Source organism: Panthera tigris, chromosome E2 (assembly GCF_018350195.1).
Source record: "Panthera tigris isolate Pti1 chromosome E2, P.tigris_Pti1_mat1.1, whole genome shotgun sequence".
In the NCBI taxonomy this organism is placed as follows: domain Eukaryota; kingdom Metazoa; phylum Chordata; class Mammalia; order Carnivora; family Felidae; genus Panthera; species Panthera tigris.
The window spans coordinates 12548277-12570179 of record NC_056674.1 but is presented as its reverse complement, the minus strand read 5'-3'; the positions used below and the strand labels follow the sequence as shown (position 1 = coordinate 12570179).

At 40.1% G+C, this 21903-nt stretch overlaps 1 protein-coding gene across 13 annotated transcripts; it reads left to right on the top strand.

Annotated features, from left to right (window-relative positions):
* The first annotated feature begins 6758 nt into the window (after positions 1–6758).
* ZNF283 (zinc finger protein 283) lies at positions 6759–21775 on the top strand. 13 transcript variants are annotated; one of them, XM_042968364.1, is made up of 7 exons: positions 6759–6963; positions 7669–7720; positions 11014–11111; positions 12138–12225; positions 12689–12835; positions 14044–14170; positions 19980–21775. In XM_042968364.1, the coding sequence occupies exons 5-7, from the start codon at positions 12833–12835 to the stop codon at positions 21644–21646; spliced, it is 1797 nt and encodes a 598-aa protein (XP_042824298.1). In that variant the 5' UTR covers positions 6759–6963; positions 7669–7720; positions 11014–11111; positions 12138–12225; positions 12689–12832; the 3' UTR covers positions 21647–21775. The 13 variants fall into 13 exon arrangements, with proteins under 13 accessions (XP_042824298.1, XP_042824289.1, XP_042824292.1 ...); XM_042968355.1 differs by lacking the exon at positions 12689–12835 and having other exon boundaries at positions 6759–6879; XM_042968358.1 differs by lacking the exon at positions 12689–12835 and having other exon boundaries at positions 6759–6879; positions 7666–7720.
* The last annotated feature ends 128 nt before the right edge of the window (positions 21776–21903 follow it).

The following is a 21903-nucleotide window of genomic DNA, read 5'->3' as shown; positions in this document are numbered from 1 at the left end:
AGTGCTCATCCCAACAAGTACCCTCCTTAATGCCCATCACCCATTTAGCTCATCCCCCCCCCACCTCCCCTCTAGCCACCCTGTTTGTTTTCTGTATTTAAGCATCTCATGGTTTTCCTCCATCTCTGTTTTTATCTTATTTTTCCTTCTCTTCCCCATGTTCATCTGCTGTGTTTTTTAAAATCCATGTGAGTGAAATCATATGATATTTGGCTTTCTCTAACTTATTTTGCTTAGCCTAATACCCTCCAGTTCATCCACATTGTTGCAAATGGCAAGATTTCATTCTTTTTGATCACCAAGTAGTATACCATTGTTATTGTATAATTATATTATATTTATTATATATATATATAACATAGATATTATTGTATAACATGTTATTGTATAATTATATGATATATTATATAAATGTGTGTATATATGATATATTATAACATGTTATTGTATAATTATATATTATATAATTATATACTATATATGTGTGTGTGTGTGTGTGTGTATATATATATATATATATATATATGTATATACACAATTTGAGGCCTCTTATTTGGTAGGGAGGCCTACCACTCATGCATCCTGTGTTCTGACTCTTCAGAGGGCTGCCCATTTCTGTCTAGCTTCATCCACAGCACTTACAGAACCAGCATAGCTTGAATACCTGAGGGCTGCTGAGAACAAAAAAAAAAAAAAAAAAAAAAAAAAACAGGTGGGGAACAGCTTGCTGCAGTCAGTATGCTTTGGTTTGATCGGGAGAAAGAGCATAACCTGAGGCTTCTCCCTTGGAAGGGAGGGAGAAAGGTGGAGCATGCACCCAGCTCCATGCCATCCAGAAGGCTGTCTGAGGGACAGGTATCTGTTTTACCTGACTAGGGCACAGATGGGGAGTCAGCATACTTGGGATGCCTCCTGGCCATTGAGAACAAGGGAGAGAGGAAAGCTTGTTGCTATAGAATGAGACAACTTGCAGTCCCACAAACCTATACCAGAGGTAGTAAGAGATTACATACTTCTATAAAAGAAACCGGCAAACCTAACTGAGAAATTGTACACACAGGCCCAGAGAAGTTGCACCCCTCCTAAAAAAGGTCTCAGAGTCTTCCAGAATCTCTTACCAGGCTTATTGGTAAGGGTCTTCTCCTAAATGAAGCCAGTCCATAAAGACTGGAGAAAGTGGTTGTCTTTTGAAATGCATGAATCTTAACACAAAGTTATCATACATATAAAGAAATAAGCATGGCCTAAACACAGGAGCAAAATAACCCCCCAGAAGTTGGTCCTAAAGAAATGCAGTTATATGACTAACTTAAAAATAATTCAAAATAACCATCATAAAGATGCTTTACATGCTCAAGAAAATGATGCATGAACAAAATAGGAACATCAACAAAGAGACAGAAATTATTAAAAAAAGAATCAAAAAGAAATTTTAGGACAAAAGAATAACTGAGCTGAAAAATTGACTAGAAGGGTTCAACAGCTGACTTGATCAAGCAGAATAATCAATGAAATCAAAGATAGATCAATTAAAATTATACACTCAGAGAAATAAAAAGAAAAATGAAAAAAAAAGTGAAGAAAGCCTAAGGACTTATGGAATGACATAAAGTGGACCAATATATACATTATGGGAGTCCCAGAGAAGAAAGGAAAGAGAAGGGGGCAGAAAGCTTATTTAAAGAAATAATGGCTAAAAACTTCCCAAGTTGGGGAAAAGAAATGGATATTAGAATCAAGAAGCTCTGTAGACTTCAACTAGGATGAATCCAAAGAAATCCACACTGAGACACTTTATAGTTGAGTCTTGAACAATGTGGGAATTGGGGGCACTGACTCCATCTTTTCAACATGGCAGTCAAAAGAAATTCCATGTATAACTTTTGACTTCCTTTAACCTTAATAGCCTACTGTTGACCAGAAGCATTACTGATAACATAAATAGTGACTAACATATATGTTGTATGTTATCTGTATTATATACTGTATTCTTACAATGAAGTAAACTAGAGAAAAGAAAATGTTATTAGGAAAATTATAAGGAAGAGAAAATACATGTACAGTACTGTACTGCATTCGTAAAAAAAAAATCTGTGTGTAAGTTGACCTGTACAGTTCAAGCCCATGTTGTTCAAGAGTCGACTATATAATCAAATTGTCAAAAGTCAAAGACAAAGAGTATTTTGAAAACAGCAAGAGACAAGCAGCTTGTCATGTATATGGGAAACCCCATAAGGCTCTCAGCAGATGCCTTGCAGGCCAGAAGGGAGTGGGATAATATATTCAAAATGCTGAAAGAAAAAAAAAATGCCAACCAAGAACTTATATATCTGGCAAAACCATCCTTCACAAATGAAGGAGATGCAGAGACTTTCCCAGAAAAGCAAAAGCTGAGGGAGTTTATCACCACTAGACCTGCCTTACAAGGAATGCTGAAGAGAGTCCTTCAAGTTGAAATGAAAGGATGCTAAATAGTAACATAAAAGCATACGAGGGGTTCCTGGTTTGGCTCAGCTGGTGGAGCATGCAACTCTCGATCTCTACATCATGAGTTCAAGCCCCACGTTGGGCATAGATTACTTAAAAAAAAAAAAAAGCATATGAGGGGTGCCTGGCTGGCTCAGTTGGAAGAACTTGCAACTCTTGATTTCAGGGTCCTGAGTTCGAGCCCCACATTGGGTGTAGAGATTGCTTAATAAATAAAACTTTAAAAAAGCGTATGAAAGTATAAAGATCACTGGTAAGTTCACAGACAAATACAGCATACTATAAAACTGTGATGGTGGTGCAGAAATCACTGTATGGTTTAGAAGTTAAAAGAAGTATAAAAAAGCTGCAACTATTAAAATATGTTAATGGATGCACAATATAAAAAGACACAATGTATGACATCAATAACAAGGTGAGGGGAGAAAGGTGAAAGTGTTGAGTATTTCTTTGCAAGTGAAATTAGGCAGTTGTTAGTTTAATACAGATAGCTATTTAAAACATTTTTTAAGTGTTTATTTATTTTGGGGAGACAGAGAGAGCACAAGCGGGGGAGAGGCAGAGCGAGAGGGAGACACAGAATCTGAAGCAGGCTCCAGGCTCTGAGCTGTCAGCACAGAGCCCAACGCGGGGCTCGAACTCACAAACCGTGAGATCATGACCTGAGCCCAAGTCAGATGTTCAACCAAGTGAGCCACCCAGGCGCCCCAGACAAAATAGATTTTAAGTCAACAAATGAAGGCCATAAAATATAAGGTGAAAAACACCTGAAAGCCTACTACCTTGTGATAATAATTATTATTTTTTAGCTATCTTTTAACACACATATGTAAATAACAGTGGTGTAGGTATGCCTTTTACACTTTTAACTGGAATTTCTTTTTACACCGGTTATCTATTAGTTTCTATTCTGTACATACCTTCACAAGTTCCCACAGTCCCCTTGTGTAGAACATGTTAAAAATCGGGTGTACATATCCCCCTCCCAACACACACAGTTGCATTCAATTCCTATACCAAAAAAGTTTTAAGATTTCATCACGAATAAACAAATATTTATAACTAATGAGGAATACATCAAAATAACAGTATACAATTTTGTAATAGAATCCAGTTTAAGAAATACAATACATAAAATAATTGTGCTTTGTTTTCTTGTAAGAACAACTCAGCAAAATAAAATTCCAGTTTATTGTTGGAAAACACTGTTTCACACACACACACTTCAAACAGGACAAACAATAAATAAACAGCAACTTCATAGACAAAAAAGGGGGAAAAAGAAATTTTATCTTGGCCCTTTTTCATTAACATTTTTAAAGTTTATTTATTTTGAGAGAGAGAGAGAGAGAGTCTGCATGGGGGAGGGGCAGAGAGAGAGAGAGAGAGAGAGAGAGAGAGACTACCAAGCAGGCGCAGGGAAGCATCTCACCAAGTGTAAGATCATGACCTGAACCCAAATCAAGAGCGGGAGGCTGGACGCACTGAGCCTCTCAGGCGCTGCTAAGTTTTGATTCTTTTCTCCTCCCTTGTTGCAGATTCCCGCTGTGGTTCTGGGGGGGGTGTGGCAGAGCAAGAGGTCATCTGGGGGTGGCGCTCCCCACGATGGGACTCTCCAAAGATGACCCTCTTTACATTTTGAGACTGGACGTGGGGGCTGAAGAGGTCCTGGTGGCATTTTTTGTCGTTGTTTATCAAGTTTAACTTTCCCTTTTTCACTGTCTAGTCATCGTCATCGATCTTCCGCTTCTTGGTGTCGACATCAGCAACCTCACCATCTTCCGCTGCCCGTGTGTCCGTAGCTGCCTCGGCCTCATCATCTTCCTCTCCATCCTCTTTCCTCACCTCGGCCCTCCACCTCCTTTCCCTCCTCCCCTTCTTTGTCTTCCTCATCTACCTCATTGTCGGCCTCCTGCTCCTGATTTTCCTCATTAGTGTTCCCATCAGCAGGTGCAGCTCTTCCCTTCTCCACCTCCTCACAACTTCCTTCTTATTCTGTAAGTCCTTGGTGGTGATATCGGAGCTGGGGTCCACGGCCGTGCCTGAAATGATGGGGCATGCCAGTGGCCCCATGCAGCAGATTCAAAAGCAAGCGAGAGTTGGAGGACCATCAGGGAGCAGGCATGCGCCCGAGGTGGGAGAGCGGGTTACCCGAACAATGCAAAGATGGCTTTTCAGAGCAGCCCATGGGGCCATGAAATAGCTTTGAATCCCTTTAAAAACTACCTTTTCATCTTTCCTCCTCTCTGAACTTACCACATTCCTGAATTTTATTCACCATGCCCTTGTTTTCCATTATCTTCCACTTAAGCACAAAATATCATTGTTTTGCTTCCTTTTTAAAATTTTATGAATGAAACATCCTGCAGGTATATTTCTGTGGCTCAATGCTCATGTTATGATAGATTCAGTAACTTTCACTGCTATGTACTATTCCGATGTAAAGGTACTCGAGACCTAATTGTTCACCCTACTTTTGATGGGTGTGTTTCATTTCTAGATTTGTTACTTGCAATATTAATGAGAGCAATGCTACTGTGTTTGATGACAGGGAAAGCATTTTAAGAATTTGTGGCTGTGATTAAGGCACTTAGGGGGAAGCAAAAGACAGACTTTTGGAAGAGAAACAACAACAACAAAAAAGGTCAAACAAACAAACATTTTTCTCCCCAGGAATATTGAGGAGTTTCTTCTGAAATTGTGTTAGAAAAGGAATTTTATCTTCTTCCCTAACAGTATAACCATTAGCTCTTTATCTTTGTTTCTATCTACTATTTGATATCTGAAGGAAAAGTGTCAGAAATGTCAAAGAAATACAAATATTTAGGTTCAAAATTGCCAACTGCAACAGAGAGGAATCAGGCACTGTTTAGGAAGTGGTTTTTGTATACTCAGGATATAACAAAATGTAATTACCACTTTTTGAAATAAGACAAGTAGTGTTCTGATGCACTAATTATGTAGTCTCAAACAGGTTCCTTGCCTTGCATGACCTATAAACTAGTACATCTGATTCCCTAATTCTGGGCTCTGTTCTAATCTACCTGCGTTCACAATCAGGAAATTATTTCCTTAGTCTAGGGCTTTCAAAGTTATCTGGTTAAGTACCCTTAACATCACAGAAGAATGGAAACCTACAGCAGCCACTCTATGACCGGATATGACTTTGATTTCTTCTTGCTTTTAAAACATTATGCCAATTTGCATTCTTTCCCATAAAGCATCATTGATTCATTATAAAATATCTAAATTATTTGGCGGATAAATTGTAAATATTTTTCTGCATCTTAAATTTGATGCTCCAAGAAGATGTAATTGTACCACTCTTATAGATAATGAAACTGTGGAAATAATGAAACTCACTATCCTAACAGTTACAATTTTCCAGGTACATATAGTGATTGGCAGTCAGATCATCAAACTAACACATACTAAGCCACACAACACTGCACTGTTTTTCGATCTCAGCTGGACAGTGATCCACTTTCATAATCACCATAGTATGCAAACGAAAAGCCTATTAAAAAAAACCTCACAAATACTAAATTGTCCTCGGTTACTGACATTAACACACAATGTCCCAGATCTCATCTCTCAGTCCTACAGGGACCTTTGCACATGATCACAGTATCAATTCACGACCACGTATTGTTGCTTTTCTCTTGAAAAAATATATAATCTCTAACAGAAACCACCTTACACGTAAGGAAACAAGGATTCACACCAGCAGAAACTATCCCATGAATATAAACAACTCCACACGAGGTCCTAGTCACCGAATTGGACCCACAAACTCAGAGCCACACGTGTCCATCTGTTCAACCCGCCAGACCCTACTCGAGTCCCTCGTAAACCAGGTAAGCCCGTGGCCTCGCTCAGGGTTATTCCCATGGACCTTACTTGCGATGTTGCCGCCCATTGAAGCCTAAGTCCCTGGTCATATCCCCCCACGCCCCTCTCCGCCGACGCTCCCCTTCCAATCTCTAACACTCTCAGAATGCATTCCTCAGCCTTCCTTGAAAACCATTTAATTCTCCCTCAGTCACATCGAAGATTATTGAGATGTGACGTTCGCCTAGCCGGGACCTACTCGCTGCAGCAAAAACTAGAAGTTCGGGTTGACTTTGGAAAAAGCGCCTTTGCTAGGCGTAGCCGAGTTGCATGCTGGGAGCATTCTAAGGGTCCTGGGTCCCAGCTTCTGAGGATTTGCCCGCCGTGGACTACATTTCCCAAAAGTCTCCGGGCACAGGTCTTCTTCCGGGCGGGGTGGGGCTGCCCGCGGAGAGCTCTTTGGATGGCCCGGTTCTCGCCCTCCGGGGACTTGCCGTCTCTTATTTCCCATAAGCCTGTGGGTCCGTTTCCGGTGTCCTGAAGGTTCTCGGGCTCCGCGCAGTGAGTTGCTCGCGTCGGGGGAAGTAGTCAGCGCCGGGTCAGAAGCCGCAGCCAGTGTGGGGGTGACTTCGGGAAGCGCCCGAGGTGAGGAGGCCCGGTTAGCGGACCGGGTGTGTCGCGTTCGGAGCCTCCAGCCTGGGTGTGCGCTAGCGGCTGAGCAGGATGGTGCGTGGCAGGGCCGGGGTGTGCCTCCGTGATGGTGTATATGCGATTGGGAATGTGTGCCCGGGTGGATGGGGTGCGTGGCCTTGTGGTTTTGCTTTGGCTGTGTGCTCTGGGTTCCCTCTAGACTTTCTTTGGGCCTGCCAAAGTTAAATGCCCGCAAGAAAAGGGGTCCTACCCTAAGCCCTAGAGGGAACGTTTCACGCCAAGAAGGCATAGGGCTAGTCTTGGGATGGGAATCGTACATCCGGAAGTGGCCTCGTGACATGCTTCTAGGAAGACGTGATGGGGGAGGCCCCAGAGGTAAGGTTCGTAGAAGGGGCGCGCGTCTCGGAGCTCCTTGGGAGCCAGCTACATGTTTCAGAGCAGCCAGACCTTCGTGCCCAGCAGTTGCTGTCAACTCAGAGACAGGTTGCAACCTTCCTTCCTTTCAATTCCGTTGGGTTTTGTGTGGCTGAAGGTGAATACGGCTCTAGGCGGTGTTTCGGTTTTCCTTTTTTGTTTTTTTTTTTTGTTTTAGTTAGGTCTGTGCTCCAAGAAATGCTGGTGTCTCATGAGTCTTTCGGTGTCCCCCTCCCGCACCCCCACCCCCACCCCCACTCCCACTGCTGCCGGGTTTCTAAGAAGGATCCTGAGGAGGAGGGAAGAATTGTTGCATATTTTGAAGTCAAGGATCAGGGTGAGTTTGTGTTTCTTTCTTATTCACACAGTTACTTTCGTTTTTAGATCATGAGAATATTTGCTTTCTTGGCCTGAAATATTACTAGTAGTGACTATCCTGGGTTTTCCTCCTGATGAATGACCTACCCTGCTCATGCATCTCTCTTCTTAGTCGCCCCTTATTGACCTTACTCTCAATTAATAGCCAGCTATTCAAGTTTGAAAAAGTGACCAGATGCTCAAATGATCTAGTAGAGGAAATCTTAACCTGAGGTTTTGTCCCATTTATAATTGCCAGATGATCACAAATCTCTTGGATTTGAGACCGAATTTTTATAAATATTTGTAAATTTCTTCTTTTAGTGGGCAAAAATGTCTATAATTTCATGAGATTGTCGAATGTACGTGACCCAAAAAAGATCCAGCTCCATTGGTCCGGGATTAGGATTTAATAGCTGGGAAGGAGATTTTACAAGATTAGTGTCCAGTGATATGGAAACAGTGAAGTAAATTGCAGTTGTCTCCTGTAATGGAATAATGTGTACTTGATAAAAATTATGTTTATAAAGAATCAGAAGGAAAATGTAAGTAATAAAATATTAAGTAATAGTTATAAACAAAAGTCCACAAGAATATTGTGAGTTCTATATGAATCCCATTCAGTAAGAGTTATGGGAGACATTATTCTCAAAAAATTTTTTTAATGTTTATTTTATTTTTGAGACACAGAGCACGAGTGGGGGAGGGGCAGAGAGAGAGGGAGACACTGATTCCGAAGCAGACTGCAGGCTCTGAGCCGACAGCACAGAGCCCTACACGGGGCTCGAACCCACAAACTGCGAGATCAGGACCTGAGCTGAAGTCGGATGCTTAACCAACTGAGCCACCCAGGCGCCCCTGAAAGACATTTTTCAAGGATTGTCTCCAAAATGTTTTAATTGACCGCAGTGAACAGGTGGAGGGGTGTAGCCACACTTGTTGAGCATCTGTTCTGTACCAAATATTATTCTATTTATGTGCGTATATTTCCTTCCTCAGACTTTGAAGGTGACTTAACGTAACTGGTGTGTTGGTTTCAGGGGAACCTTGATAGTGAACGTGTCTCAGTGTAGGGGTCAGCTCCAGCTCCAGCACGTTCAACAGCTGGTCAGTGTACTTTGTTTCCGGCCCACTGGTCTTCAGGGTTGGCTCTGTTTTTTGCAGTTTTCTTAATGACTGAAATATGCCCCTTCCCTATCATTCAGTTTTTTACATTTGGAAATATCTTTATATTTCTGGTCATGGAATTAATGCAGGTTTGTTGCAAAAAAAATTCAACAATCCAGGGAACATAGAGAAGGAAGTTAGAATTACATCCTCTGGAGGTAATCATTCTTTAAAAAAATTTTTTTAACGTTTTATTTATTTTTGAGAGAGAGACAGAGCGTAATCAAGGAAAGGACAGAGAGAGAGAGAGAGAGAGGGAGACACAGAATCCGAAGCAGGCTCCAGGCTCTGAGCTGTCAGCACAGAGCCTGACGTGGGGCTCAAACTCACAAACCGTAAGATCATGCCCTAGCCGATGTCAGACGCTTAACTGACTGAGCCACCCAGGCACCCCTAGAGTTAATCATTCTTAATATTTTGGTGCATTTCTGTTTAAAAATTTTTTTTCCTGTGAGCCTATGTGTCTGGTTTTGTTTCTGCTGAATAAGATAACAGTAATTGGTGATACAACTGAATTGAAGACTCTCTAGCTTTTATTTTGATGGAGAAGTCCAACCCACGTGTGGGTTTTGTTTTACTCTTGAATGTGCAGGAAGAAGAGAGAAGTGTTAGTGATTTCTTCTTTATTTAAAAACCTGAAGTATTCACAGCTTTTGGGAATGTAAACACCATTTAAAAGTTAATTACAAGAGCCTCAAAGACAGACTTTCAGAATTAGATTATTTTAAAGGTTATTTCCACAGAAAATAGTGATAATTTGCAGTGTCTGTTCTGTCTTATAAAAACCTATTTTACAAATAATATTTCCAAGGACAGATATTAATAACAGAAGGTAGAATAAGAAGGTTATAGTTATGGACATTTAATAAACCACCAATTTGCACAGAACAAGATCACACCTCTGGTTAATGTTCTCCTCTTGACATCTAATTGGGTTGTATTTTCTGAGCCAGCTTTATGATGTTGAGTCCTGTCTCTATCTGCAGCTTCTGGGAGTGGGGGATATCTCCTCTGTGTCTTTCTGAGAACCTGTTGTGCTTATGTTGTTATTTAGGAAGAATAGTGGGCTTAAGGCTGGACTGTGAAACTTTAGTTAACTTTGTAAGAAAACACACCTGAGAAGCATGGATTTTATTATGAAAATACGGAAAGGGTCATTAACTTTTCTTATTATAACAGAATAAGGGACAGTAATCTCCATTTTCAATAATAATGGCTAAAACTTAGGTTAAGTAATTATCGTACACTAGGTTTTTTTTTGTTTTGTTTCTTTTTTTAACATTTATTTATTTTTGAGATAGAGACAGAGCTCGAGTGGGGGAGGGACAGAGAAAGAAGGAGACACAGAATGTGAAGCAGCCTTCAGGCTCTGAGGTGGGGCTCAAACTCATGGACTGTGAGATCATGACCTGAGCTGAAGTCGGACGCTGTATTTATTACCTGAGCCACCTAGGCACCCCAGTATTTTTTTTTTTTTTTGTAATTTAAGAAATCTCTGCACTCCACATGGGGCTCAGACTCACGACCCTGAAATCAAGAGCCTTATGCTCCTCCGGATGAACCAGCCAGATGCCCCTATCGTACACCAGTATTATATGTGGATTTTCTTACTTAATCTTCAGTGCAGCCCTCTGTAGTAGACAGTGTTCCTATCCTTCTCTTATTCTTTTATTGACGAGGAAATAGAAGTGTTGAGAAATTGGTCACTGTTGAGCCCAGATTCACATCCTGAAAGTCGACACCAGAGCCTTTATCTTAATTTCAGATAGACTTCCCACATTGTGTATCCTTTACAAACCTGCCTGTATCACCAAGGAATTATGTGTGTCTTCAATTAATATGGTCTAATACCACCAAACTAATGAGGGCACAGCAGGCCACAGTTGAGCAAACCTTTTGCTTACTGTTAGGTAGTTTCTAATTCTTGGTTATCTCATAAATGATTTTTGGTTGAATATTCTTGTGTATACATCTGTACGTCTCTAGCTATTTAAGGACACGTTTCCATAAGGGAATTTTGGGTTAAAATTTGTCCCAAATCTAAGACCCTGAGATAGGACTTGGGTAGTGATACAGTAACTGAAAGACATGGTTGTTGCCTTTAAGACAAGGAAGACTAAATTTACATCGGAATGAAGTTAAGGCTGCCAGCAACAAAGGCCAAGAAACAACTCAGGTGACCTGTCTTGGAAACTCATAGGAAGGTAATTACCGGCAATACTGTTGGGTCACGACTGGTTTTGCAGAGGCAAATAGAATTTGTCCTGCGTGTTGGATACCCTGTAGTTTGTATCCTACGAATGTTAGTTGCTACGTGAGACCAGTAGGATCAGTTCAGCAATTATCAGGAAAGTATCCTGTCTAAAAAGACAAGTTCAGATATAAAATCAACCCATGTGTCAGAAGACATGAAGAGAAGCAGGATTGAGATCTCATCAATATATCCATGACATTTCTTGGGGGAATTTCAGCCACTTTTTTTCTAGGCAAAACGGGAGTGTATGTAGAAATTATATGGTTAGTATAATGCATGGCCATGGCTACAACAGTTATGCAGAATACTTAAACAAAAAGAACATTATGACCACAATAAAAAGAAAACCCTTATTGTATATAGATGTATAACTTTCTAAACACTTTTTTTTCCTAAACACTTTTTTCATCTGTGGACATGTGATTGTCAGTCTTTTCTATATTGTTATACACATACGATTTATAAATATAATCATACTATACATCCTGCAAGCTGTATTTTCTATTGACAGTATATTTTGATTATTTTCCCCGACTTAGCTTAGTTTCTCGTATTCTGTTGCGTGTATGTTCTGAACGCGTTAAGAGGTCAGCTTTTTGGGTTCAGGCAGTTGTACATCCTGTCCACCCCTGTGTCTTGACCAACCTTCTTGAGCCCCGAGCCCATGAAAGATGTTCTCACTTGGACTGTGTTCCTCTTTCTCAGCTCGGAGAGGCAGAATGGTGGGAGGGAGATCTGGTCTGGGAAGGACCGGTGGTCCAGCCTCAGTCTCATATCAGCATCCCCAGTATCAGGCACTGCCAGAAACCTTCCTACTGAAGGACCTTTGGGTTTGAGGGGAGAGTTTAGATTTCAAAGATGGTGTGGGAGTGTGGGGGGTAGGAGGAGGAATGGCAGAGGTAGAAGTTTATATTAGCTTAAGTCAAGATGGGATCACTTCACATCTGGTCTAAAGCTTTTTTTTTCCCCTCCCCAGCTCTGACTTTTCTGGATTCTGTGCTTCACCAATAGAGGAACCCCATGGATTATTAATTAGTTCTTGCAATTCTAGAACCATGACTGATGTAAGTTGGTTATTTCTCTCTCCTTGAAATACTGTGATTTTTAGGTCATATGAATCTTTTCCTTAATTATCTGAATGCTTTCTGCATAACAGAACCCCGCTCCTGAACCTGCCTCTCAGTTCCCCCTATTCCAGTAAAGGATAGGGCCAAGTAGCCCAGTGTCCTTCATATGTGCCTTTCCATTCAGTGTCGTCATGGTCATTGAACACATTCAGCATCTGTGTGCTCGGTCTTCTATCAAGAGCAGCGAAGGGATGCAATCTTTTGAGGGAAATACTTGAGCTTCTGTCAAAGAATAACTTGAAGAAATGTAGTTAACAGCACACTTTTACTTATATACAAGGAAAACCAGCAGTAGACTGCTATCATCTATTAAAACACCAATGATTTATTTACAAGGGAAGGAAAAACGGGAGAATGAAGACTGTAGACATTTTGAAAACAACAGTTATTCCTTTTTCAGGTTAAGGTGCTGATTGGCTGGCATCTAGGAAAGAAGCCAGTCAGGATACAATGCCCTTAGACAGCTGGATGGTCACCCAAGAGAACAATTTCAGTTGCTTGTGCCTTCTCTGGAAGAGCTTTGGTGTTTACCTAGGACATATCCATGGTAGGCTGTCTTGGGTGGTGCCCTTCGTTATCACTTCTGTCTTTGGTCCACTAGGGCTGCGCCATTTCCCTTATCAGAATTCCTTATTCCCATCTCAGGTCTGTGGTGTGATGAGTCAGTGATGAGGGTCCCATTTGGTCATACAGGCAAACTTGGAACTTCTTCATGGACCTGAGTCTCCCAGAGAGATAAGATTCTTGGGCTCAGCCTCAGTCTCTGTGAGGCTTTGCAAGGCTTTTTGGATGCAGGGGCTTGTGAGTGGGTCTTTCCAGGGAAAGTGTGGTTCCCCAATCAATGAACACCAGTGTCAGAGTCCATTTGGTTATTGACCACGATGCACAGATCTTGGTGACACCTGTGTCATATATGATGTGCTCTATTGGCAGTCTCCTGCTTGGGAATGAGGAGGGTGTCAGGTGAGGTGTGGTTGATGGTAACAAGGAAGAAGGTGACTGAGATTTCTAAATACTGGATGATAGTAGATTTCTAGAATTAAGAAAGTCTTTAGAAGTTTTGTTCAACCTAAATGTATAAATATAATGGAGATATTAATTTCATATACCTATATGATGAACTGAATGCAGCTAATAAAAACCTGTATTTGTAAGATGTGTAAGAAAAAAATGCTTACATTGTAATCTAATGGAATGGTTTACTTGAGGCTTAATGATAATCTGTAATTTAATGGAAGTCATTTTTCTGAAATAGAGATTTTATAGTGCATTTGGGAAAAAAATTTTCTTATTTGTGTTTTCTGTTCCTTAAAGCCTGAAAGGGAAAAGATGGTGTAGCAGTTTACGTTTATAAAGAATTTACGAGGCAGGCACATAGCAGGTTGTATGTATGTTTACATACTCATAAACAACCTCCCCCCCAACACCACTTTTATTTAATAGAAGAGAAACTGGGATTATTTTATATATTACCAGACAAGTCTAGGTAGCTTAGTTACCTATCTCACAACATCCAAGAAATTTTTCCTGCTGTAACAGGATTCTTCTAGAATGTGTAACACTCTGCTTTAGTTGTACTAATTTCTTTACTTTTCTCTACCTATATGTATCACAGGCCTCCAGCCTACTTGATTGTTACATTTTCCTCTTCTTGCGGTTTATCCTTCGTAATCCTTTTTCCCCCTCTTAGAAATATTTTCTTAAGTTCTTAAATTTCTTTAATTCCCCAAGTAATGTATGGGTTTTTGGTTTTAGGGCTTGGTGACTTTCAGGGATGTGGCCATCGACTTCTCTCAGGAGGAGTGGGAGTGCCTGGACCCTGCTCAGAGGGACTTGTACGTGGATGTGATGTTGGAGAACTATAGTAACTTGGTCTCATTGGGTAAGGTCATCTGCCTGAAATACTTGAGAATCTTCTCTGCAGCATTGGCTTTCCCTGTGGGAATTATAGGGCTGTCTTTGAAGAAACCAGGTCAATTTCTTCTCCCTGTTCTCAGAGGGACAACTTAATATTTGTTGGACTAGAAATGGGTTCAGCAAGCTCCTTGATCGTCCCATACCTTCACACCTTCCTCTGGCTTTTCCTGTAGTGGCCTCTCTTCTTTACAAGGAGCGGGATTTGCATTATGGGGCATTCAGTTCGTAACCATTGTTTCATGCTGTGTTTAACTTGAACGTGTCTAACGATTATCTGTGTGCTTGCTCCTCAGAATGTGATTGTTAATGTTTGAGGAACCATAGGAAGACCAGAACAGAGTTAGTGAAGGAGAGGATACCAAGAAGTTAGTGAAGGAGATAGGCAGGGCCCAGACGGTCGGCGGTTTTGTTGGTTTGGGGGAGGAATGTGGATTGTTTTCTGAGTGATTAGAAGCCTTTATTTGGTTTACTGGGGTTTTAGCTTTTTTTTTTTTTTTTAAGTTCATTTATTTATTTTTGAAGGAGAGTATGTGAGCAAGCGGGGGAAGGGCAAAGAGAGGGAGGGGAGAGGGAGAATCTCAAGTAGGGGTTTGAGACGTGGGGCTTGATCTCACTGAAGGGAAATCAAGAGTTGGATGCTCAACCAACTGAGCTACCCAGGTGCCCCGGGGTTAGGTTTTTTATTGTTAAATATTACACACATACCTAACATCAGCTGCTTCTACCAGCTTGTCTTTTTTTTTTCCCCCAAATTAATATTTAAATTCTAGTTAGTTAACTTATAGTGTCATAGTGGTTTCAGGAATAGAATTTAGTGATTCATCACTTACATATATAAGTGAATGAATTAATGCATGAAGTATTAAAAAAAGAAATACAGTTGCCAGGTCCTATCCCAGACATGCAGAACAGGGTCTACGTTTACACAAGATCCCTGAGTGATTTTTATACACATCAAAGAAGCACTGCTCTTTGTTAGTTTTTGACCCACATGCAGAGAGTGCAGCTAGAAACAGGGTCCTGATGTACTCCGACTTTCAAAAGAGCCCCTTCACTTTATGCGGTGGAGGATTGAATAAACAATTCATTTCACACTAAGCGAACACATTCCTTTCAACATGTTGGAAGCTGAAAGTTGCGATCTGTGAACCTTGTATTTTACAAAGTTAAACTCTACACCGAATTCAATCCTAAAAATGTCTCCTGAAACTTCTTTTCCTGTTAGCAAAATAACAATAGTAACTCTGACAATATTAACACTTAACACTGTGCTAACCATACGCCAGGCTGTGTTGTTTTCTCTTTTTTAAGTTTATTTATTTTGAGAGAGAGAGAGCACATGTGCATGTGAGAGCTCGGGAGGGACAGAGAGAGAGGGAGAGAATCCCAAGGAGGCTCCATGCTGTCAGTGCAGAGCCTGACGTGGGGCTCGATCCCCACAAACTGTTGAGATCATGACCTGAGCCAAAATCAAGAGTCAGCTGCTCGACCGACTGAGCCACCCAGGCTCCCCAAACCAGGCTGTGTTCTAAGCAGAGCAAGTACATTAGCTTAATTAACTTTCACAACATCCCCATGAGGCAAGTATTGTTTTTATCCCCTTTTAATGGATGAGAATACAGAGACACATATAGTGTAAGTGACTTCCCGGGGTCACACAGCCGGTGGGAGAAGGTTGCAGCAATTGAGCCTGCAAGGAAGTCTGGCTCATGAGCCTGTATTCTTGACCCTCGAATATGCATTTAAAAAATATCCTTTGTGGTGAAATGGGAAATATTCATTAAACTCTTCTGCTGTATACCCAAGTGTGGTGCGTGCCTTGAGGAAAACCACTTGTGCAGGTGTTTGAATTGTGAGTTAAACTGGCTGTTCTTTTCATGGGACACCACTAACAGATGAACTATTACACTATTATTGAGACTTAGGTAGTTAGAAAAATTTTCTCACAAGTGAGCCCACCACTTGAAAGACAAGTAACAGTATTTTTTGCCAGTGATAGAATTCAGACTTTGAAGTAAAACTTAGAATTGTGTCAAACTTACATCTACCATTTTGAGCTTTTACAACTTCCCAATACATAAACATTTTTCTGATGAGATAGAAGGTAACATTAACACATGATTTTTTAAATATTATGTAATGAGATGTGTGAACATTTCGAAGATCTGCATAACTCCACGAGCCACCATTTTTCACATGACCAGTGCACAATATTACAAAATTATGCCCGGATAAAAGATCATTCAAAGTGCAGTGGATTTTAAGGTAACTTAATATGAAAAGTTCATGGGTATATTTGCATATTTCACCTTGCAACTGACCTTTATGAAACTATCCCTTCTCAAGTTTTACTGTAGCATCAAACAGTAACATACCCACAGTATCAAAGAATAACAGTTGCATATATGTGGGAGGCTAGATTTCCTTCGTATACTTCAGTCACAATAGCATATTGCCATAGAGTGAATGCAGAAGCAGATACGAGAATCCAGTTGACTTCTGTTAAGCCATATATTAAAGAGAGTCACAAAAAATTAAGATACTTATTTTTTTGTTTTAGAAAATGTAACTTTTATAAATTTATTGTACTGACAGAGAATGATTCATTATTTTCAAGTGAATTAATAAATATCTTTAATTTTTCCGTTTTAATTTCTAGTATGGTAAATATTGGAATATCTAACTTGCACAAACAAAAGCTCTTTTGAGCCCTCAGTGATTTTTTTTTAACATTTATTTATTTTTAAGTGTTTTTATTTTATTTTTTTGAGGTGGGGGGAGCAAATGGGTGAGGCAGAGGGAGAGAGAGAGAGGGAGAGAGAGAGAGGGAGAAAATCCCATGCAGGCTCTGCACTGTCAGTACGGTGCCAGAAGTGGGGCTCATTCTCACCTGATGCAGAACTCAAACTCACGAACTGTGAGATCATGACCTGAGTGGAAGTCGGATGCTTAACCGACTGAGGCATCCAGGTGCCCTGGTTTTTTTTTTTAACATTTAAAAAGTAGTTAAATCTCTTTTCATTTACTAATATTGTTAAGCCTTCCTTACCAAGTAATTGTAATATAAGCTCTTGCATGGCAGTTCAGATTGGTTGAACTAAATTCAAGTTTACTGAACTATCTATTGATGCTAAGCTATACAAAAGTGCATTGCATTTAGTTTATATTTGGCCATCTCAAGGTAGTTGTAAGATTAGATTGGTCAGTTTAAATTCTGTGACTTCCTTTTGGATGTACACACAGTTCTTATACCCAAATGTTCATGGATACAAAGAAATAAAACATCGTTAAGTAAAGCAGCAATAGTTACTACAGTTTATCTATGACCAGTTAAACATCATTAAAATTACTTCCCACAGACCTATCCCACAGTACTCCTCTACCCTTTAATAAGTCACCTAAGATGTCATAAAATCACCATTACATAAAAATACTAACCTTGTATATTTTGTATTGCAAATACACTTATGCATGAGCAAGCAAAGAATTCACCAATAATTAAGAGTATAAGGGGTTCTGAGACCAAGTTTGAGGACTACTGCACCAGATGATGAGTCTTTCACTATATGGGCTTTGTGAGGCCTCAGATGAATGCCTCTTTCCACTCAGTCTGGGTTGGTACTCCAAGTACCTTGTGGAGAGTCACTGTATGGATGCACAAATTAATATTTAGTTACAGATTCATGGCTCCTTTACTTGCTAAACCATGAGCTACAAATTCCAGCTGCCTTAGCAGTCCTGAACTCAGATACCAGTATCCTTTGCCCAGTGAAACCACTGCTGTATATTTGGACTTCATTTTCCTGTACCTTATTTTGGAGGACGCAGCCAGGCAGAAAGGGTGAATATAAAGTTCTCCTAAGAATTGTCTCTAAAAGTTTTTCAGCCCTGTGTCTGGCACACTGTTTGATTTTTAATTTTTTTAAACGTTTATTTATTTTTGAGAGACAGAGCACGAGGAGGGGGAGGGGCAGAGAGAGAGGGAGACAGGGAATCTGAAGCAGGCTCCAGGCCCCGAGCTGTCAGCACAGAGCCCGACGTGGGGCTTGAACCCACGAACCGTGAGATCGTGACCCGAGCCGAAGTCAGTTGCTTGACCGACGGAGCCACCCAGGCGCCCCATCTAGTATACTGTTTTATAGCTTTAGAGCTGTTTATAGTGTGAGAGTAAGTCTAATACCAGATTTTTCTTCATGGCTGGGGCTGGAAATCTCTCATCTTCATTTTGAAGAATACTTTGTACTTTATATAGAACTTTAGGTTGAAAGCTTTCTTTCTTTCAGCCATTAAAGATATCATTCCATTGTCTTGTAGCTTCCATTGTTACAGATGTGAAGTCAGCCTCAATTCTTATAGTTGTTCTCTAACTTTAATGTCCCCCCTTTGCCTCCTTTTATTATTTTTCCTTTATTTTCAGTTTTCAACTGTTTGATTATGATGCTCCCAGTTGTTGCTTTTCTTTGTATTTATTCTCCTTGCAGTTTGCTAAAAAGTAGATTGCTTATTTATACATTTCATACATTTTAAGAATATGACAATAATAATCTTTTCAAGTACTTATTTGGCTCCTTCTGGAACTGCTGTTGTCTGAAGTTGGATTGTTTAATATTGTTGCACAGGTCTGACTCTATTTTTTTTTTCCCCATCCTTTTTCTCTTTGCGCTTCAGTTTGGGTTTTTTAGTTGTAGAATTTCCATTTTATAATTTTAGAGTTTGTGTTTCTTTGCTGAAATTTCCCATCTGTTCTCTATCTTTTCTTCCAGAATCTGTAAAATATAATTCAATGGCCTTGCCTGCTGATTCTAATATCTACGTCAGCTGTTCTTTGTCTCTTTTGTGTTTTTGGGGGGGCTGGGGGTGTGATTTTAGGTCACACTGTCCCTGTTCCTCACCTACCGCATAAATTTTCATTGTGTGCCAGACATTTTGAAGAACAGTAAAGAATAGATCCCTGCCTGTTTCTCAAATCAGCTATTTAGGGGGAGGGGCTGATAACTCAGATCCCCCCAGGCTTAGAGCTGAGCTTAGCTTTCATTAGTTTCAGTTTATTTCTGGTTTAAAATTAGATTGAAAAATTGTTCTTTGCCGTAAACTTCCTGCATGACCACTGATGTGCTTATCTCTCTGATTGTATCAGGATTTGAGCTAAGTGGAGGTTCTATTACAGTTTTAGTTGGTTTTGTTTCACACGTTTCACCTCCAGTAGAGCCTTGGAACTTAGTAGTTTTGTCTGCTTTTATCCCAACACCAATCCCTCAGAAAAATTCCTGTGGAGTATTATGTAGCTTAGTGTTTTGTTTTTTTAAGTGTAGCTGACATACAATATTAGTTTCAGGTGTGCTTGATTTTCTAGATTCCAGTTGATGATGCCAACCCGCCATAGTTGTGAAAAAGTTCAGCCGAACCACCCCTGTGCACATAAGGGCTTGCTGGATGGAAAGGCATTTTGTGTAAGGGGTCATCCACACAGGAAGATAAGGAACTTGTTAAAATGATCTTTGAGGAATCCTCCAGAAAACTGTCAGATCAGAACATTAAGAACATAAGAGCTGAAAAGTCAAAACTGAGATTGTTGTTCCAACAGGGTAGACACTTGATGCTTAGGAGTGAGCTCAGGAAGTCTTATAATCCAGTTCTTTTATGGGTATTCTTTCTTTCTTTCGTTTTTTTTTAATGGGTATTATTTCTAATTTGCCTTGTATTTCTGTTGAGGGTTTTTTAAATTTTTTTCTGGTAAACGAAATAAAATATGTGGTTTTCTTGTTTTCTTTCAGATTTGGAGTCAACATATGCAACCAAAAATAAAATTTCAGAAAAAGACATTTTTGAAATACATTTTTCCCAATGGGAGAGGACGGAAAGAAGTAAAACTCTTGGCCTTGAGGCATTCATTTTCAAAAATAATTCTAAGTGCAAAAGCAAATTGGAGGGGCTACAGGGACATCAAGAGGCATACTTTAGTCAAATGATAATTAGCTATGAAAAAATGCCCACTTACAGAAAAAGCAAATCTTTTAGTGCACATCAAAGAATTCATAATAGAGAGAAACGCTATATTTGTAAGGAATGTGGGAAGGCTTGTAGTCATGGGTCAAAACTTGTTCAACATGAGAGAACTCATACGACTGAAAAACACTTTGAATGTAGTGAATGTGGGAAGGACTTTTTTAGTGCCTATCAACTTACCGTGCATCAGAGATTTCATACTGGTGAGAAACCCTACGAATGTAAGGAATGTGGGAAGACCTTTAGTTGGGGATCTAGTCTTGTTAAACATGAAAGAATCCATACTGGTGAGAAACCCTATGAATGTAAAGAATGTGGGAAGGCTTTCAGTCGTGGCTACCACCTCACTCAACATCAGAAAATTCATATTGGTGTGAAATCTTACAAATGTAAGGAATGTGGGAAGGCCTTTTTTTGGGGCTCAAGCCTTGCTAAACATGAGATAATTCATACAGGTGAGAAACCTTATAAATGTAAAGAATGTGGGAAGGCCTTCAGTCGTGGTTATCAACTTACTCAGCATCAGAAAATTCATACTGGCAAGAAGCCTTATGAATGTAAAGTATGTGGAAAGGCTTTTTGTTGGGGCTATCAACTTACTCGACATCAGGTATTTCATACTGGCAAGAAACCCTATGAATGTAAGGAATGTGGGAAGACCTTTAATTGCGGCTCAAGTCTTATTCAACATGAGAGAATCCATACTGGCGAGAAACCTTACGGATGTAAAGAATGTGGGAAGGCCTTCAGTCGTGGCTATCACCTCACTCAACATCAGAAAATCCATACTGGTGAAAAACCTTTTGAATGTAAGGAATGTGGGAAGGCTTTTAGTTGGGGTTCAAGCCTTGTTAAACATGAGAGAATCCATACTGGTGAGAAGTCCTATGAATGTAAAGAATGTGGGAAGGCCTTTGGTAGTAGCTATCAACTTACTCGACATCAGATATTTCATACTGGTGAGAAGCCCTATGAATGTAAGGAATGTGGGAAGACCTTTAATTGCGGCTCAAGTCTTGTTCAACATGAGAGAATCCATACTGGCGAGAAACCTTATGAATGTAAAGAATGTGGGAAGGCCTTCAGTCGTGGCTATCACCTCACGCAACATCAGAAAATCCATACTGGTGAGAAACCTTTTAAGTGTAAGGAATGTGGGAAGGCCTTTAGTTGGGCTTCAAGCCTTGTTAAACATGAGAGAATCCATACTGGTGAGAAGTCCTATGAATGTAAGCAATGTGGGAAGGCCTTTGGTAGTGGCTATCAACTTACTGTTCATCAGAGATTTCATGCTGGTGAGAACCCTTATCAATGTGAGGAATTTGGGAGGACCTTTGTTAATGGCTCAAACCTGGTTCAACATGAGAGAACTCATAGTAATGATAAACCTTATGAATATAAAGAATGTGGGGAAGCCTTTATACGGGCAACTTAAATGAGACAATTGATACTGATGAAACTTCATGATTGAAGAGATGTGAACACATTTTTTATGTGTACGAACAATACAAGGAGAATCTTACTCTTGAGAAAACTTATAAATGCAGCGAATGTGTAAAACCTTTACCTGTGTGGACAGTTTACTTGATGTATCAGAAAATTCATACTAGGGAGAAATGCTTTGAATGTAAGGAATATGAAAAGGCCTTTAGGATTTTGTACAATCTTATTGAACATCAATTTATACTGATG